At 32.5% G+C, this 14,383-nt stretch overlaps 2 protein-coding genes across 2 annotated transcripts; both read left to right on the top strand.

Moving 5' to 3' along the window:
• Positions 1–1,429: 1,429 nt before the first annotated feature.
• Positions 1,430–8,212, top strand: LOC114178566 (5'-adenylylsulfate reductase-like 5). The gene is made up of 4 exons (XM_028064563.1): positions 1,430–1,841; positions 6,947–7,128; positions 7,394–7,518; positions 7,664–8,212. Exons 1-4 carry the CDS (start codon positions 1,698–1,700, stop codon positions 8,059–8,061), a joined length of 849 nt encoding a protein of 282 aa, XP_027920364.1. The 5' UTR covers positions 1,430–1,697; the 3' UTR covers positions 8,062–8,212.
• Positions 8,213–11,715: 3,503 nt separating this feature from the next.
• Positions 11,716–13,411, top strand: LOC114162265. Its single transcript, XM_028046093.1, has 2 exons — positions 11,716–12,672; positions 12,908–13,411. The coding sequence occupies exons 1-2, from the start codon at positions 11,935–11,937 to the stop codon at positions 13,025–13,027; spliced, it is 858 nt and encodes a 285-aa protein (XP_027901894.1). The 5' UTR covers positions 11,716–11,934; the 3' UTR covers positions 13,028–13,411.
• Positions 13,412–14,383: the final 972 nt, after the last annotated feature.

Raw genomic sequence — 14,383 nt, 5'->3', positions numbered from 1 at the left:
AAGCGATAGATCAAACAGAGGCAAGGGTGAGTTTTTTGCTATTCTTGCTTAGACGAGGCGATGACGGCTCATTTGGGCGAGAATAACATATTTCTCACCTGCTCACACATGCAAACCCAAAAATCCAACCAGAAACAACATGCAATTCATATTCATACAATCACAAACATCAAACCAGCATTTTAAGCACGATTCAAGACCAAAAACATGTAAGACACTTAACAAGCTTTAAAACTCTAACTCCCCTTGTCTTGAAACTAATACTACTCTTGATGGGGAGAGAGAGTCCTAGGTGGAGAGGAACGCCACAACCCCAACACAGACTAAGAAACTAAAAAACATGTGAACAAAAATGAGGTTCTAAGGAAGATCCCAAGAAGAAAGACAAGAGATTTGAAGTTCAACTTACATGGAGGGAAGAATCCTTCAATTTGATCTCTCGAGAATCCTACAACGGACTCAGTTCCCGTCTCTGCTTGAAAGAGTACTAATAATTGAGTTAGGACAAGGAAGAGCAAAAACTATATAGAGATAAAAGTGGAGAGGAAAGTGAGGGTTTTTTTTTTTCACAAAAAAGAATTTTAAGATAAAGGAAATGAGTTTTACAAATTTAATATTTTTAAAGTTTTCATTCAATTCGAACACTCAACACATATTATATTTAATTTTAAATAATTTTGTAAAATGTCAAATATTTTGTACTCAAGGAGTTGTCAAATACCTTATAATTAATTTATTTGACTTTATGCCCTTTTAGTCTTATTTATTTGTCATCAATCAAATTCATGATTACACATTCCATACTATCACAAAGTTGAAAAAAAAAAGAATTAAAACAACACTACGAATATTTTTTTAATTAGGTAAAAACCAGATAACAAATCATCTTAATTTCGAAAGTTTAAGTAAACTCTATTCTTATTTCTAAATCTACTTTCACATGTATGGATTTCAATTTCATTATTGCAAAATTATTATTAATAATATCTTTCATAATAAAAATTCAATCGAATATATAAACTTAATTTCGACTATTAATAATTAAAAATTCAATTGAATTTAATCCTTGAACCTGGATGTAGTTGTGGTAAATGTGAGAAACAAAAATGAAGAGAGAACATGAAAAAAAAATTATTAACACAGCGAATATCAATCAAATCATGGGTATTTTCTTTTAAAAGGTTCTAATAATGCATTTTCTCATGTTTGATTAAATTTTTTTAGAAATTATTCAAAGAAAAGTAACTCAGTACCATTTCCGACCGTGAGAATAATGAGTGTGAAGCTTTTATCTTAATAAGAAAGGTGGCAAAACATTATCAAAATTTGGTTTTTTGATAAAACAGGGAAAGAAAAAAAGACCCTTCAGTGAAATGTAGTAGGAAAAGTAGGTTCCAACTTTCTTGGACTCCTTGTTAGAATCAGCGTACCAAACCAAACCAAATCCAACTGAACCATTTCTTTACCAGCTACAACGCTACTATCCAACTTCACCTTAACCCAACATACTATTGAATCCATAGATAGAGACATGAGAAGAGGTATCAACAACACCAACAACATACCACAAACAAACACAACATAACACGTTTCTTACTTTCTTTTTCCCTTTAGACCCGTTGGTTTCTGTTCTTACACTGTTCTTTTCACTCTACACATCATAAATAACACACCTTTCTTAGCTTCTTCAACTTTCAATGGCCACTTCACTTCTTTTCTTCATCACTTGTTTCTCTCTTCTGCCATACTCTTATTCCTCTCCTTCTCTACCTTTTGCTTCCTTTCTCTATGATCTTCAATCACAATGCTCCCTCACCGTCTTCCCTAATCCTCCTCTTCAGGTGCCTCTCTCTATCCGAATGTCACTGCCTCTTCTAAATTTTCTTTCTTGGCATGTTCATTTGTTCTTTGGTGTGATTCTCATTGTGGGAATTTGCTTTTATTCGTTTATGTGATGTCTTTGATTTTATGGCTTCTTGCTTTGGTGTGATTAATGGTGTTTGGATTCATGGGTGTCCTCTTTTGAAGAATAAGGTTCTGCTTTGATAATTTGAAAATGGGGAATCGGAATATTAGGTGTTGGGTTGGCTGCCATCTTATACCAAACTATGTGGGAATCATTTTGGGAAATTTGTGATTATGGAGGAAAGTTGAAGGTAACATTGAAGGATAGTGTGTTGCGTATGTTTGTTAGAAGTGCTTTTTCCAATTCATTGTGATGTCATGGTCCTAGAAATCATCGATTAGAGAAGGAAAAGCAACGATATATGTGGACAGAATTAATTCCTGTTTATTTTTGCTTTTGACCATATTGATACATATAAGCATGATGGTTAGTTAGAGAAGTAATTTCTGTGAGATTAAGATTGGGGTCTAATCGATTCCTTCGTAGGAACTGTTCTGTGGTCCAATCACAGGCGTCGAGACAAACAAAAAAGACTATATTGTTTGACAGATTGAAAACTGAGGTGTAATTGATTGATTTTACTTCTAATATGCATCCATGTGGTTTTACTTTTCTAATGTCATTTTTACTTGTTTTGTGTTTAATGTTTGGATGAATTTCTTCAAAATATAAGAGTGAATTGAGCTTCTAGCGTGAGTTGAAATCAACTTATGTATTAGACTTCTATAGTTGTTTGCATTCAACTTCTCCACAAACTGAGATGCATAGTCTGATTTTAGCTTACTTTCCTTTAAGTACACAGTTTAAACCAAACAGGGCTCAAATTATAGCGTTGATGAGGAAATTGCAAAAAATGCTCAGTTTTAACATTGCATTGTTTAACACATGATATGTCATGTAATGCATTTTGTAACCTAGCAAGTACTATTATGTTATCTCCTTGAAGATCTTCTAAATGGAGAATGATACACTTATACTTAAAATCTCTTGTAGGAAAAATTAAATCCTAGTGAAATCTTTTGAATAAAAATAATTGCTTTCCTTGTGAAATAGATGACATTTTGATTATTTCAAACAAGTCATTTACACTGCAACTGCAGACACGCCCTAATAATGTCTCAAATTAGTTTCTCCTGTTGTTGAGCTTTTTGTTTCATAATCTGATAGCAAAACAGTGTGCCGTTTACAGTTAAGAAAATAAATGATATTTTGATTTTTTTTTTTCCCCTGATTCTAACTTTTGAGGGAAAGGATCTGACATTGTTGATAAATTCACTGTATCTCAACAAAGTTTTCATTTCCAGGGCCTATATGTTTTGAATAGCGATAAGTCATAACTATTAGGATCGAGCGCTTACCACTAGGTCAAAAGTTATAGTTGTTAGTCAAGGCATAATTCTTTTTACTTAAGAGTGTAACACTGTCCGAGCGTTACGATTCGATTATGATTCGACCCACTTGGTCTCCGTCACGGAACAATTGATGTCACATGCAACAATAACTGATAATGTTGTAGTTATACTAAGATGTAATTCAAAGTCCATTCCTATAGTTTTCCCATCGCTCATTATTTATTACAAGAGAAGCTCAGGTAACCAAACTGATTATTAAAAGCCTTTGTCCTTGGAGATTATGTTTGTTGTTAAGAGTAAATATGCTTCAGCCGAGAACCTGGATCACTGTGGACTTCGATTTCCCTTTTAACAGGATTATAATTGCTCATTCACTGGTTATTATTTCATTCAATCTTTCTCCTTGATCTGAGATTTTCATATATGAAACAGCATATTTTGCTTTTCTAGTCTGCTCTGCTGACACTGTTGTTGGTTATGAAAACTAAAATATTGAGAATGGAAAGACCTTATAACCTTGTACTTGTAATGTGTTAGATATCACGTATTGACTAGAGATAGTGTCAAATACGATATAGGATGGTATCGGAGCCTACCTTAGAAAAGTTTGTTGGCTTGTATCGCAATTTCCATATGACCAAATTATGATACATAAGTAGGTTAAACCTCACTTTATAAACTAATTTTGTAAGGTTGAGTTATACTTGTAATTACTTTCTAAGATAATGTAAAATACATCTATCCAATCCAACTTGTTGAAAAGAATAAGAAAAAACATTTCTTTTACTTGTTGAAAAGAATAATGTTAGTAAGAAAACTTTCTTTTTTCGTAACTATGTTAGTGGTATGGATTTTTCGTAAACTTTGCACTAATCTCCATTAAAAGTCTCGGCCAGTCACCTTTAGTAGAGTTTTCCCTTTCATCTATGTTTTTCCTATCTACAATATTAGAACAAAGAAAGGAAGAGAAATTTATACTATAGTAATCGCTTTCCAATAATGAGTGGTCTTTATAATTCTGTTCAAGAAGATAGGCTCTTTACTAGACCGAAGTTAACATTAGACTTATATTAATAATTTGATATTAAGCTTCTAACTTTATTCTGAATATTATTTAATATATAGTACCCGGAATTTTAAAAAATTACCGTATTATGATATACTTATGTTTTTCTTAAGACTTATACCTACATACCTATATGATACAGAATAGGTCAGTGAATGTCAATAATGAACGGGTTTGTTTTTGTTAATATTTGTTACTTTATATCATATGACATTCACTGACCTATTCTGCTATAAGGTAAGTAAACCACATGATTTCATTCCAAGCATTTGCCATAGCTCTGTATTCTGACTTTGCTGAAGACCTCGAAACAGTATGTTTGTTTGTTGGATTTCTATGAGATTAGAAAATTTCACAAAATGTACAAGATCCTGTGGTAGATTGTCTATAATCATCACAATTTCCCCAATCAGCACCAGCATATGCCTTAAGCAAAGAGTAGAAATTCTAGAAAAAAAAATAAGGCCTTGGCTGGCTGTAGCTTTTAAATACCTCCACTGAGGATGAATAGCAGCCAAGTGTGGTCTTCTAGGATTGGATATGAATTGACTAAGTCTATTTACAGTAACGCATATCACTGGCCTGGATATAGTCAAATATAAGAGTGTTCCAACGAGTCTTCTATATAGGGAAGGATCAAGAAGAGGGTCTCCGTCTTTGATATTGAGCTTGAATTGAGGATCCGTAGGTAAATTACTTGGTTTATAGTCCAAGTATCTAGCGTCTTTAAATGAGATCACATATTGGAATAAGCAAGTTCCAAACCCAAAAAATATTTGAGATCCCCAATGATTTTCAAGTTGAATATTTTTTTGCAATTGCTGTTGAACTTTGGTAAGAATGTCTGTATTTGGTCCTGCAACTATATCTCATCAACATATACTAATAGAGCAACAAAATCCTCATTTTGTCCTGAATGAAAACAGAATAATCACTCTAAGATTGAGAAAAACGAGAGTTAATAAGATTAGAAGAAAACTTCTAAAACCATTGCCTTAAAGGCTTGTTTGAGGCCATAAATGGATTTATTAAATCAGCACACTAACTTCTCCCCATGATTTGAGTTCTCACCCAAAGGCTTGTATGCTATAGGTAGTTCCATTTTGCCACCAATCTAACTTTTAGTTTATGAAGAGGGGCATTTGCTTTGGTTTTGACCTTTGCACCATAATTTGCTTATCAGTAGGTAGGGAAGCAATCTGTCATCCCCATTGGCTTCTATGACATCTAATTCATCTTGCATTGCTTTCCTCCCTTCAGGAAATTTGACAGCTTGATGGTAGTATGTAGACTCACTACTTTGAAACGAGTAGGGAGTTTGAGGGTTTTGGTTGATCTTCTAAGAATATGAGTTGAATTGTGCTGATTGGAATTTGAAGTGTATGAGACTACGTGTTGATGTCATAACTAATAGGTGCAAGAAGGGTAGATTGATGGAGTCTGAAGCAGGTTGAGAGTTCACAGTATTAGGAAAAGATCATCTGAAGTTTGATGTTTGTAGATAGAGTTCAAGGGAAGTATATTTTCTTGAAATTGAACGTCCTTGGAAATCCTAAAGGTTGACTTTAAGAGTTGTAAAGCATGTATCCCTTGTAGCCTACTGGATAAACCATAAAAACACCAGTTGTGGCACTTGAACTGAATTTATATCTAAGGTTAATTTTGAAGCAAAAACGAAACAACCAAAAACTCTAAGATCTTGATAAGAAGGGTCTCTTTCAAAGAGAATCTGGTAAGGAAACATAATCCTTGAACCAAGTCACCCTTCCCAATCGTCTTCAAGGTTTTGTGGTCCTGAAATAAAAAGGAGTCAACACTAAAATGAACAAAAATTTTTCTATTGAGTAATAGAGAACTCACTTATGAGGTTGACATGGAAATTAGGAATATATAAAACATTTTCCAATATGAGATCATTATTCAAATTGACAGTTCGAACATAATGAACAAACTATGACATATTTATTACGGTGGGAAATAATTTTATGAAGATCACGTTTGAGGGAAATGAAGTTCCTTAAGGAACAAGCTATACGACTATTGGTACTCGAATCAATAATCTAAATATGATTGGGTATTGGGACAGGATTGGGATTTGGTGAGACAGCACCTGAAAAAGCATTGTTCTCAGGGGTAGCAGAAGATGTGGAAGGATTGTGGCAAGGTTGTGATTGGGAGTTTTTCATCAATTACTAGTACTGAACTTGAGTAAGGGTCATGGAATGAGCAAATTGTGATTGAACCCCTCTTGATTGATAATTCTCAACCTTTGACTCAATCTTCATTGATATATCTGAATCAAGGAATTGGGAACTGCTCTTCCTAGCTATTGGCCCTCAGTACTAACTTCTAAGGTGTCTTTCTTCATTATCATGTTTTGTAGTTATATTATATCCACAATAACAACTCTAATCTTACTAGTCAATTTTGTAGAATTAAGTTATATCTTAACATAAATTTTGAAATGGTAATAGAATTTATCCTAACCATTATTGTTTGGCCTATTGGGCAATCTGCTATGAGATCAAAATGTCTAGTTCTCTATGTGAGGGAGAGTGTTGGAGGTTGTATCAATATGTACAATAAGGTAACGTGTTTTATTCATTGTTTTGATTTGTTCAGGTGGATGGGAACTTCATAGAAGGGGTTTTGTATACCAGAAAGAGGGTTGGATACGTTTCTGTGCTCTTCTATGCTTCCTGGTGTCCTTTTTCTCACAGAATACTTCCTGAATTTGAAATTCTTAGCTCTATGTTTCCTCATGTAGAACATGTAGCACTTGAGCAGTCATTGGCTTTGCCAAGGTTTGAAGCCATCCCTACTTTCTTTTATCAAGATAATTATGAAATTTATTTCATTTTCTGTATACATTTATACAATTTGCAGAAGTTAGGTTTATTCTTTGCTTAGTAGTGCCTCAGGTAAGCTATGCCATGAAATAATGTTGAAGTAGGTTGTTTGTTATGTTGTGTGCTACTCGGTAATTTGTACATAATTTGAAGAACATGGCATAATCAATTTGTCAAAGTTTATAAATGTCTAATGCTCATGTGTTTTTTTACCCTCCAGCTTGTATTCAAAAAATGGAATCCATAGCTTACCTGCAATATTACTGGTGAACCAGACATCTAGAGTGAGATATCATGGTCCAAAGAATCTTGACTCCCTTATAGAATTTTATTCGAGAAACACAGGTAAGCATGTCCGAAATCTTATCTATAATTTTGGGTGGAATTTCCTGTTGTTCATGATGTGTTGAAAAGTAGAGTCATTTGCATTGAGTGTTCCAAACTTCAATGAGTGATAAATGATAATGAACCTTAGCATGTGTGTTGCCAGGATTTGAAGCCAGGGACAAGGTTGTTGTTGTTGGTCAACTAAGCAACTTGATGAGTGATGAACATTCAACTATAAAGGGCTTTTCCCTTGGAGAGATTTCAAGAAGGGAACCTTACTTGGCATTATCAATATTGTTTCTATGTCTGAGAATTATTCTCTCTGTATTTCCCACGGTTATGTCTCATCTCAAAGCATTTTGGTCATCCTATGTTAATCATCTGAGCTTTCAAAAGCTTGGCCAAGTGATGGAACGTGTTCTTCATGTAATGGATTTGAAGAGGATTTGGACCAAGCTAGAACTCTGCAAGAGCAGGAGCTTTCATGAGAGGGCAAGGAGTGCCAGAGTTTTGGCCTCATCTCTGACTTCTGTTTCCCTTGGTGATTCATCAGCTATGTGATGGTTTCAAATCTCAATGTATGAACTAACAATGTTGACAAGTTGTTCCAGTAGTTTAGAGGGTAGTGAAGGTTTTATCAGTAACTTTCCTTTGTAAATTTTGAATGTAAATACACGTTATCTGAGTTTAATGTGATGTTCTTTTATTTTTCTGTCTTCTAATTCTTTTAGAGGTGATTGATACTAAAACTGATTCAGATATTTCTCTTGCTTTTTTTACCATTTTCTTATAACCATTTCTACTTTTAACTTTGCATTGGATTTATGGAAAAGATTTATCTTTGAAGCAAGGGTCTGAATTCTCTGCTGCCTCAAAAGTGTGCATTTAGGTGTGAATTCTTCCAACACTTTCATGATAATAGTATTTGAGACTTGCACAACATCTAATTGTGGTGCAAATGAAACTTAAAGAGGCATATGCCAAAATTTTGTTAAGCTATTGCATTAGTGCTTAACCAGCCAAACAAAATATCAGAATGCCGAATCATTGATTCCCACTTCAAGGGGTGATCATGGATTGGATTTTTAATGATTCAATCCACATTCATTTTGGATTCAAATAATTGGATTAAATTTTCGATTCAAATTCATTTTTTCAGAAAAAGTAGATTGAATTTTCTTAAAATCTACATCTAAATATTTGGATCAAGTTTAAATTCAAACTCAAATATTTGGATCAAGTTCAAAATGCAAAATCTATTTTTCATAAAATAAATTTAAATTGAATTTTCTAAAACTTGTATCCATAGGACCGATGTCATAGAATTTGACAGATTTTTGTAGGAGCCAACGAGGCCAAATTTCAGCATGGGACGGACTCAGCTGACTTTCAGTCGGTGCCGACCGAATTTTGGTCGAGCTTGACTTGGGCGAATTCTACCGAATTTTGGTCCAGGACCGACAAATTTTGATTAGGACTGACTTGATTAAATTCAGCCAAATTTCGTATAGGGTCATGCCGACTCAGTCAAATACGACTAAATTTTGGGCTAGCCCGTCTCAACCTTTAGCCTAACCTAACCAAAAATATAAATTAAAAATTTGGATTGGATATTTTGGATTATCCATTTTGAAAATCTAGATTTAGAAAATGGATATCCAATCCATAAAAATATAAATTGTAGATCAGATTGAAATTCATATCCAATAAAATAGATTTTAAATGAATTAGATTTTTAATATAATAGATTGAAACAGAGAAAAAAAGTGGATTGGATCTTGAAATTTTTTTTTTTCCCACCCCTACCCGCTTCAACATTACCACATACTGGTTGTGTGCTAATACATGTAATAACGAAACTTAAGAGTTTCTAATGTAAAATAAAAAACATGTAGCAATCTATAATATTCCTTATTTGCTTGTTTTGTCAAGTTTGAATTGTATTTCATCCAAGATTTCTCCTCTTCTTAAATTAAGAATTTTTTTAATAAAAGTTATTCATTAGTATATATCAGAATTTAGTTTTACTTGATTTATTGCTAGAAAAAAGTATAGTCTACAACTTTTATAAAAGGAACGAATGTTTGGTCTCACACATCTTAATATTTTTACACCTGTGAATTAATTAATAATACTTGTTATTAAAAGGTGGCACAGTGGTAAGGGAAAAGAATATTTGTAATTACTTTTGGTATAATAGAATAAACTCGTAATTGAACATTAATGACATATTTTACAATGATTACACACAAATTCAAGTGATTTCCATTAATATAATACTCAATGAAATAAATTTGTTATGTTAAAATATGTCAAAAGCAAAGTTGTTTGCTCCTACAAATATATTAATTTACACATTAAAATGTTCACATAATATAAAGAACATATCATTTAAAACATTTAAAGTATGTTTTACCTATAATCACCGGATGATCAGAACCTGATCTCAGATCCTCTAACGGGTTTGTGAGGATTAAACAGTCTATCGTGTCATAATATATCACCTATTAGAAATTATTTAGAGGACTCTCTTCATTCCTATAAAAATAATTTATAGTTTTAAGTTGAATATATAACTATTTTATTATTTTATTATTGTACATATTAATCTCATGGAGTTGAAACAAGATCATCTTTGATAAAAATAAATAAATAAAAAGTAAACATTTGCAACCTCGTAGAGAACACAATCTTAATCATCATCTTAGAAGAAATTAAACTCCCAAGATTTTTTAAAAAAAATTTCATTGTCCATTTTAACATGGGTAACACATTTATAGATTGTTGGACAGCTGGCAAATACATAGAAACAAAACAAGTGAACCAAACCATTTGAACTCCAAATTTGAAGTCATAGTCTGAGAAGGTAATAAAAATACGTAGCTTGCACGAAGACAGCAAACACCAATGCAGTGTCACACTCTGCACACTCAATCTTAACAATCACGCACTTTCAAAACCATTGCCAATCAATGCATATAATACCTAACATCCAACGTGGCTCCTGTTTTCAGATTCTGTGTATTTATTGGGTCTCACAAACTTTATTTTCGAAGAATTACAATTCTAAGTTATTCATGTTTGGAACTTTTTTAAAAACTATTTCTGGTATATAGCCAGTAATATAAACATGTGAATGTTGTAAAAGTAATGTGTTGGATTATCAAACCATTTTTATTAATATCTATGCGAATGAATTTTATATAAGAATATAGTAATATTTTATTCAGTTAGACACCAACATCATAATTTTAACTAAACCGCATTTTTTAACATGTTCACATAAATCTCATAGGGCAATAGTAGGTTGATATTTGACATGCTTTTCGTGATGAAAGATTGAAAAATAATGTGTCAAGTGTAAGAATATATCAAATTAATTTTTTCCATTTTCATATCATGCTGATGTCCTTTATTGCTTCCAATATTTTCTTAAAATACCACTAAAAGACAAACTATAGAATCTTGTAGCCATTTTATATTTTTTTAGGTGAAATGCTCTAATTGTCATTTCTTCCTTAATTATTTTGCTTTTCTTCTGTCTAATGGTTACTTTGCTTGTACGGTCGTAATTTATCAAACTAATAACAAATTGACAATATTTTTTTATTGAATTATTGTTACCAATCTAAAATTGTTGTGTCACGATGATATGAACAAGGCTCATAAAACTCTTATATTTCTTTTAGCCATAAATGAGATACTGAATAATACCAAAGAGTATGTGGACACCTGTAATTTGAAGATTTTCTTCTATTCTCTTTGCATTTCCAGAATCTCTCAACACATCAGTATCATCTCACTCCAACAAGCAACCCACATTTTCCCTCAACATCATTGAAGAGAAACAAAGAATCTCTTCTTTTCTTTAAGAATGAGATAAGAAAAAAAAAACCACCTCTTTGCTGCATAAATCACCTTAACAAACCACTAATATTAAGATAATTATAATTTAAAGGTTTTAAATTACTCATTATTTTGTGCCTTACCGTTCCGAATTCTCCTTTATCTAAAGTTAACAGCTTAACAAACATAATTAACCATTTAATAATTCTAGTTACCAATAGAAAAACTGAAAAGAAAGAAACAAGAAGAAGAATCCTAATTCCTAGCGTAGTGGCTAATCTGCTTGGTGGGGCCACTGCACCATTCCCCAAATTGTCATTTTCAAGATGGATAAACACACACTCAATTCAAGTGTAAATGGCTTGTGAGCTCACCCTTTATATTTTCAAGAGCAACAAGACACTCTAATGGTGGCGCTTACTCTTGTGTGCTTCTGATGATGAAATTCCACACAAAACTCCACAAAAGCCACCTTCTTTGATTCAACAAATCAACACCCAATTCTCAAAATCCCATTTTGTTTTCCCTTCTTTCTTTTTCTTATATATTCCAACTTTCCCTTTGAATACTCCTTGATCTGGTGCGAAGATGGACACCAATGACTGGGTAGTTCTTTCTGATGACAGTCTTTTTGATGTCAATGAAGATTGTGTTGAGAAACAAGTGTTTTTGGGGAAAAGAAACTTGAATTCAAAAAGTGTTTTTGATGTGGATGACTATTACTTCTGCACCTCGCCAAAATTCAAGAAAACCTCTGAGGATTCAAGGAATTTTCATCCGATGGTTCCCAAAGAGTCCGTCCATATTCCAATTCGATTGGAATCAAGAATTGGGGAGGCCCCAGATGAAGGATTAGTGGAAGAAACCGCAAAGGAACATGTTGAGGTCACTCTTGTGCCATCATCACCTATTGCTGCCACTGAGAAAATCAAAGGAGTGGTTGTGGAAGCTGATCAAGACACTGTGCCACATCTTTTGTCCAAGATCAGGGAAATTGAATCCCCAAAGTCCCTTGGTATGGGATTGTTCCTTAAACCTGAGATGGGTGGTTTGAAATTTGAGGAGATAGGTAGGGAGGCACAGGAGATGATGGTCTCCCCCAGAATGAAGATTGATAGAGATTTGACTGTTATGGAGTCTAGCAAAGAAGTGGAGGACTGTGGTGATGGTTTTAACTTTTGGAAGTGGAGCTTGAATGGTGTTGGAGCTATCTGTTCATTTGGGGTTGCTGCTGCCACAATCTGTGTTCTGATCTTTGGCAACAACCAAAGGAACAAGTTCCACCAGGATCAGAAGATTCGGTTCCAGATCTACACTGATGACAAGGTCAGCAAATGTCTTTTTTTTGTTGGGTTTAACATTTCCAAATGAAAACAAAATAGCTACAGTTCTGATGCATATTTTAGTGTAGGATTGTGATGCAAGAGTCATTCTTTTTGTGACATTTTGAGGACTATGTCTTTGTTTACTTTTGCAAAATTATGCAGTTTTACAGTTGTTGAGAAGTGTCTTAGATATTTGAATATTGAAGTGTTGAAATGACCCTTAATTGTGATTGCAGAGGATTAAGCAGATGGTTGAGCATGCAACCAAGTTGAATGAAGCAGCATTATCAGCCATGAGTGGTGTTCCTCTGTGCAAAGCTCGCATAACTTGTGGTGGTTTTTATGATGCTCTTTGATTTAGGCATTGATTAAGGAAATTTGAGATACTACAATGAGTCAACGACATGGAAGATATTGCCAAAATCTTCTGTTCAAGATCTATCCTATAGCTTCTCTTTTCTTTTCTTTTTTCTGTGTAAATAAAATAACTAGGTATCTATCTTGTCTTGTACATTAAGCTACAGATTATATTAATATTATGATTATTATATATGTTTGATTTGGAAGGTGGCTCAAGTAGGGGAAGAATTGGTTGAAAAGAAGTTTTCAATAGTGGGACAGGGTGAGAATAAGTATAGAAACTTTAGGCATGTTGGCACAAATCTTGGCATAAGTGGGCAGAACTATGAGTGACAGCAATTATAAACTTTTGGGAATTAAAGTGAAGTCATTAGAAAACATTTCTTTTCTTTCATGAAACTCAATCACCATTGTTAATGCTTATCAGCTGTGGCTTTTAAGACGTGGGTACAACAAACCTCCTTCTTCTTGTTTTTATTATATGCCCTTTTAATATTTATAATTTATGAATTAAATCTGTAATATTCCAACTTTAAATATAGATTGCTTGATACAATACAGACTAACGTTGAACTTATAAAATTATATGCAAAAATTACATATACACATATTTATATATTTAGTTCCCCACATCTATGAAGTTCATACTTACACGAACTTAAACATCTCTAAAAATGTCTGTAGATCATAATGTTTATCTTTTATTCATCTTCATTGAAATATATATATATATATATATATATATATATATATATATATATATATATATATATCAATTTTATCATCACAAAATTTATGCTAATTATATTTGTCATAATATTTACTTAATTTAAATTAATCCAATGCACGATTTTGATATTAATAACATTCAACCATTGTTCCATAAGTAAAATCAAATTTCTTTATAATTAATTAGTAGAATTAATTTCTTTATAATTCAAAGCAATTTCTCTTGTTGCTTGAGTCGCGAACAATAGTAAGCAGGAATTGAGAAGGCATCGAGACTTTTAGAGATCCAACAATAAAACTATCATAGTAAAATAAATATAAAAAATATGTTTACTATTTTTCTTAATAAAAAAAACTATTGTTCTTAATTAATGTGTAAAAATCAGAAATTGAATATATTAGTTAAAATATATATTTGTACCTTAATTATTTTTGTTCTTTAATCAATGCGATTTATATTTTCGCATATTTTTATTTACATTTAACATATTTAACCTTAGGTTTATTTTACAGTATTCATGATGAAATCCATTATATTAACCTAATTGGATTATTCAGATTTTAATTGTAATAATGGTTTAATTTTAGATTTTAAGCATATTAACTTATTCATCTTGTTTTTG

This window comes from Vigna unguiculata, chromosome 1, assembly GCF_004118075.2.
Source record: "Vigna unguiculata cultivar IT97K-499-35 chromosome 1, ASM411807v1, whole genome shotgun sequence".
NCBI lineage: Eukaryota > Viridiplantae > Streptophyta > Magnoliopsida > Fabales > Fabaceae > Vigna > Vigna unguiculata.
The sequence above is the reverse complement of the archived record's forward strand: the minus strand, read 5'-3'. Positions and strand labels throughout refer to the sequence as shown.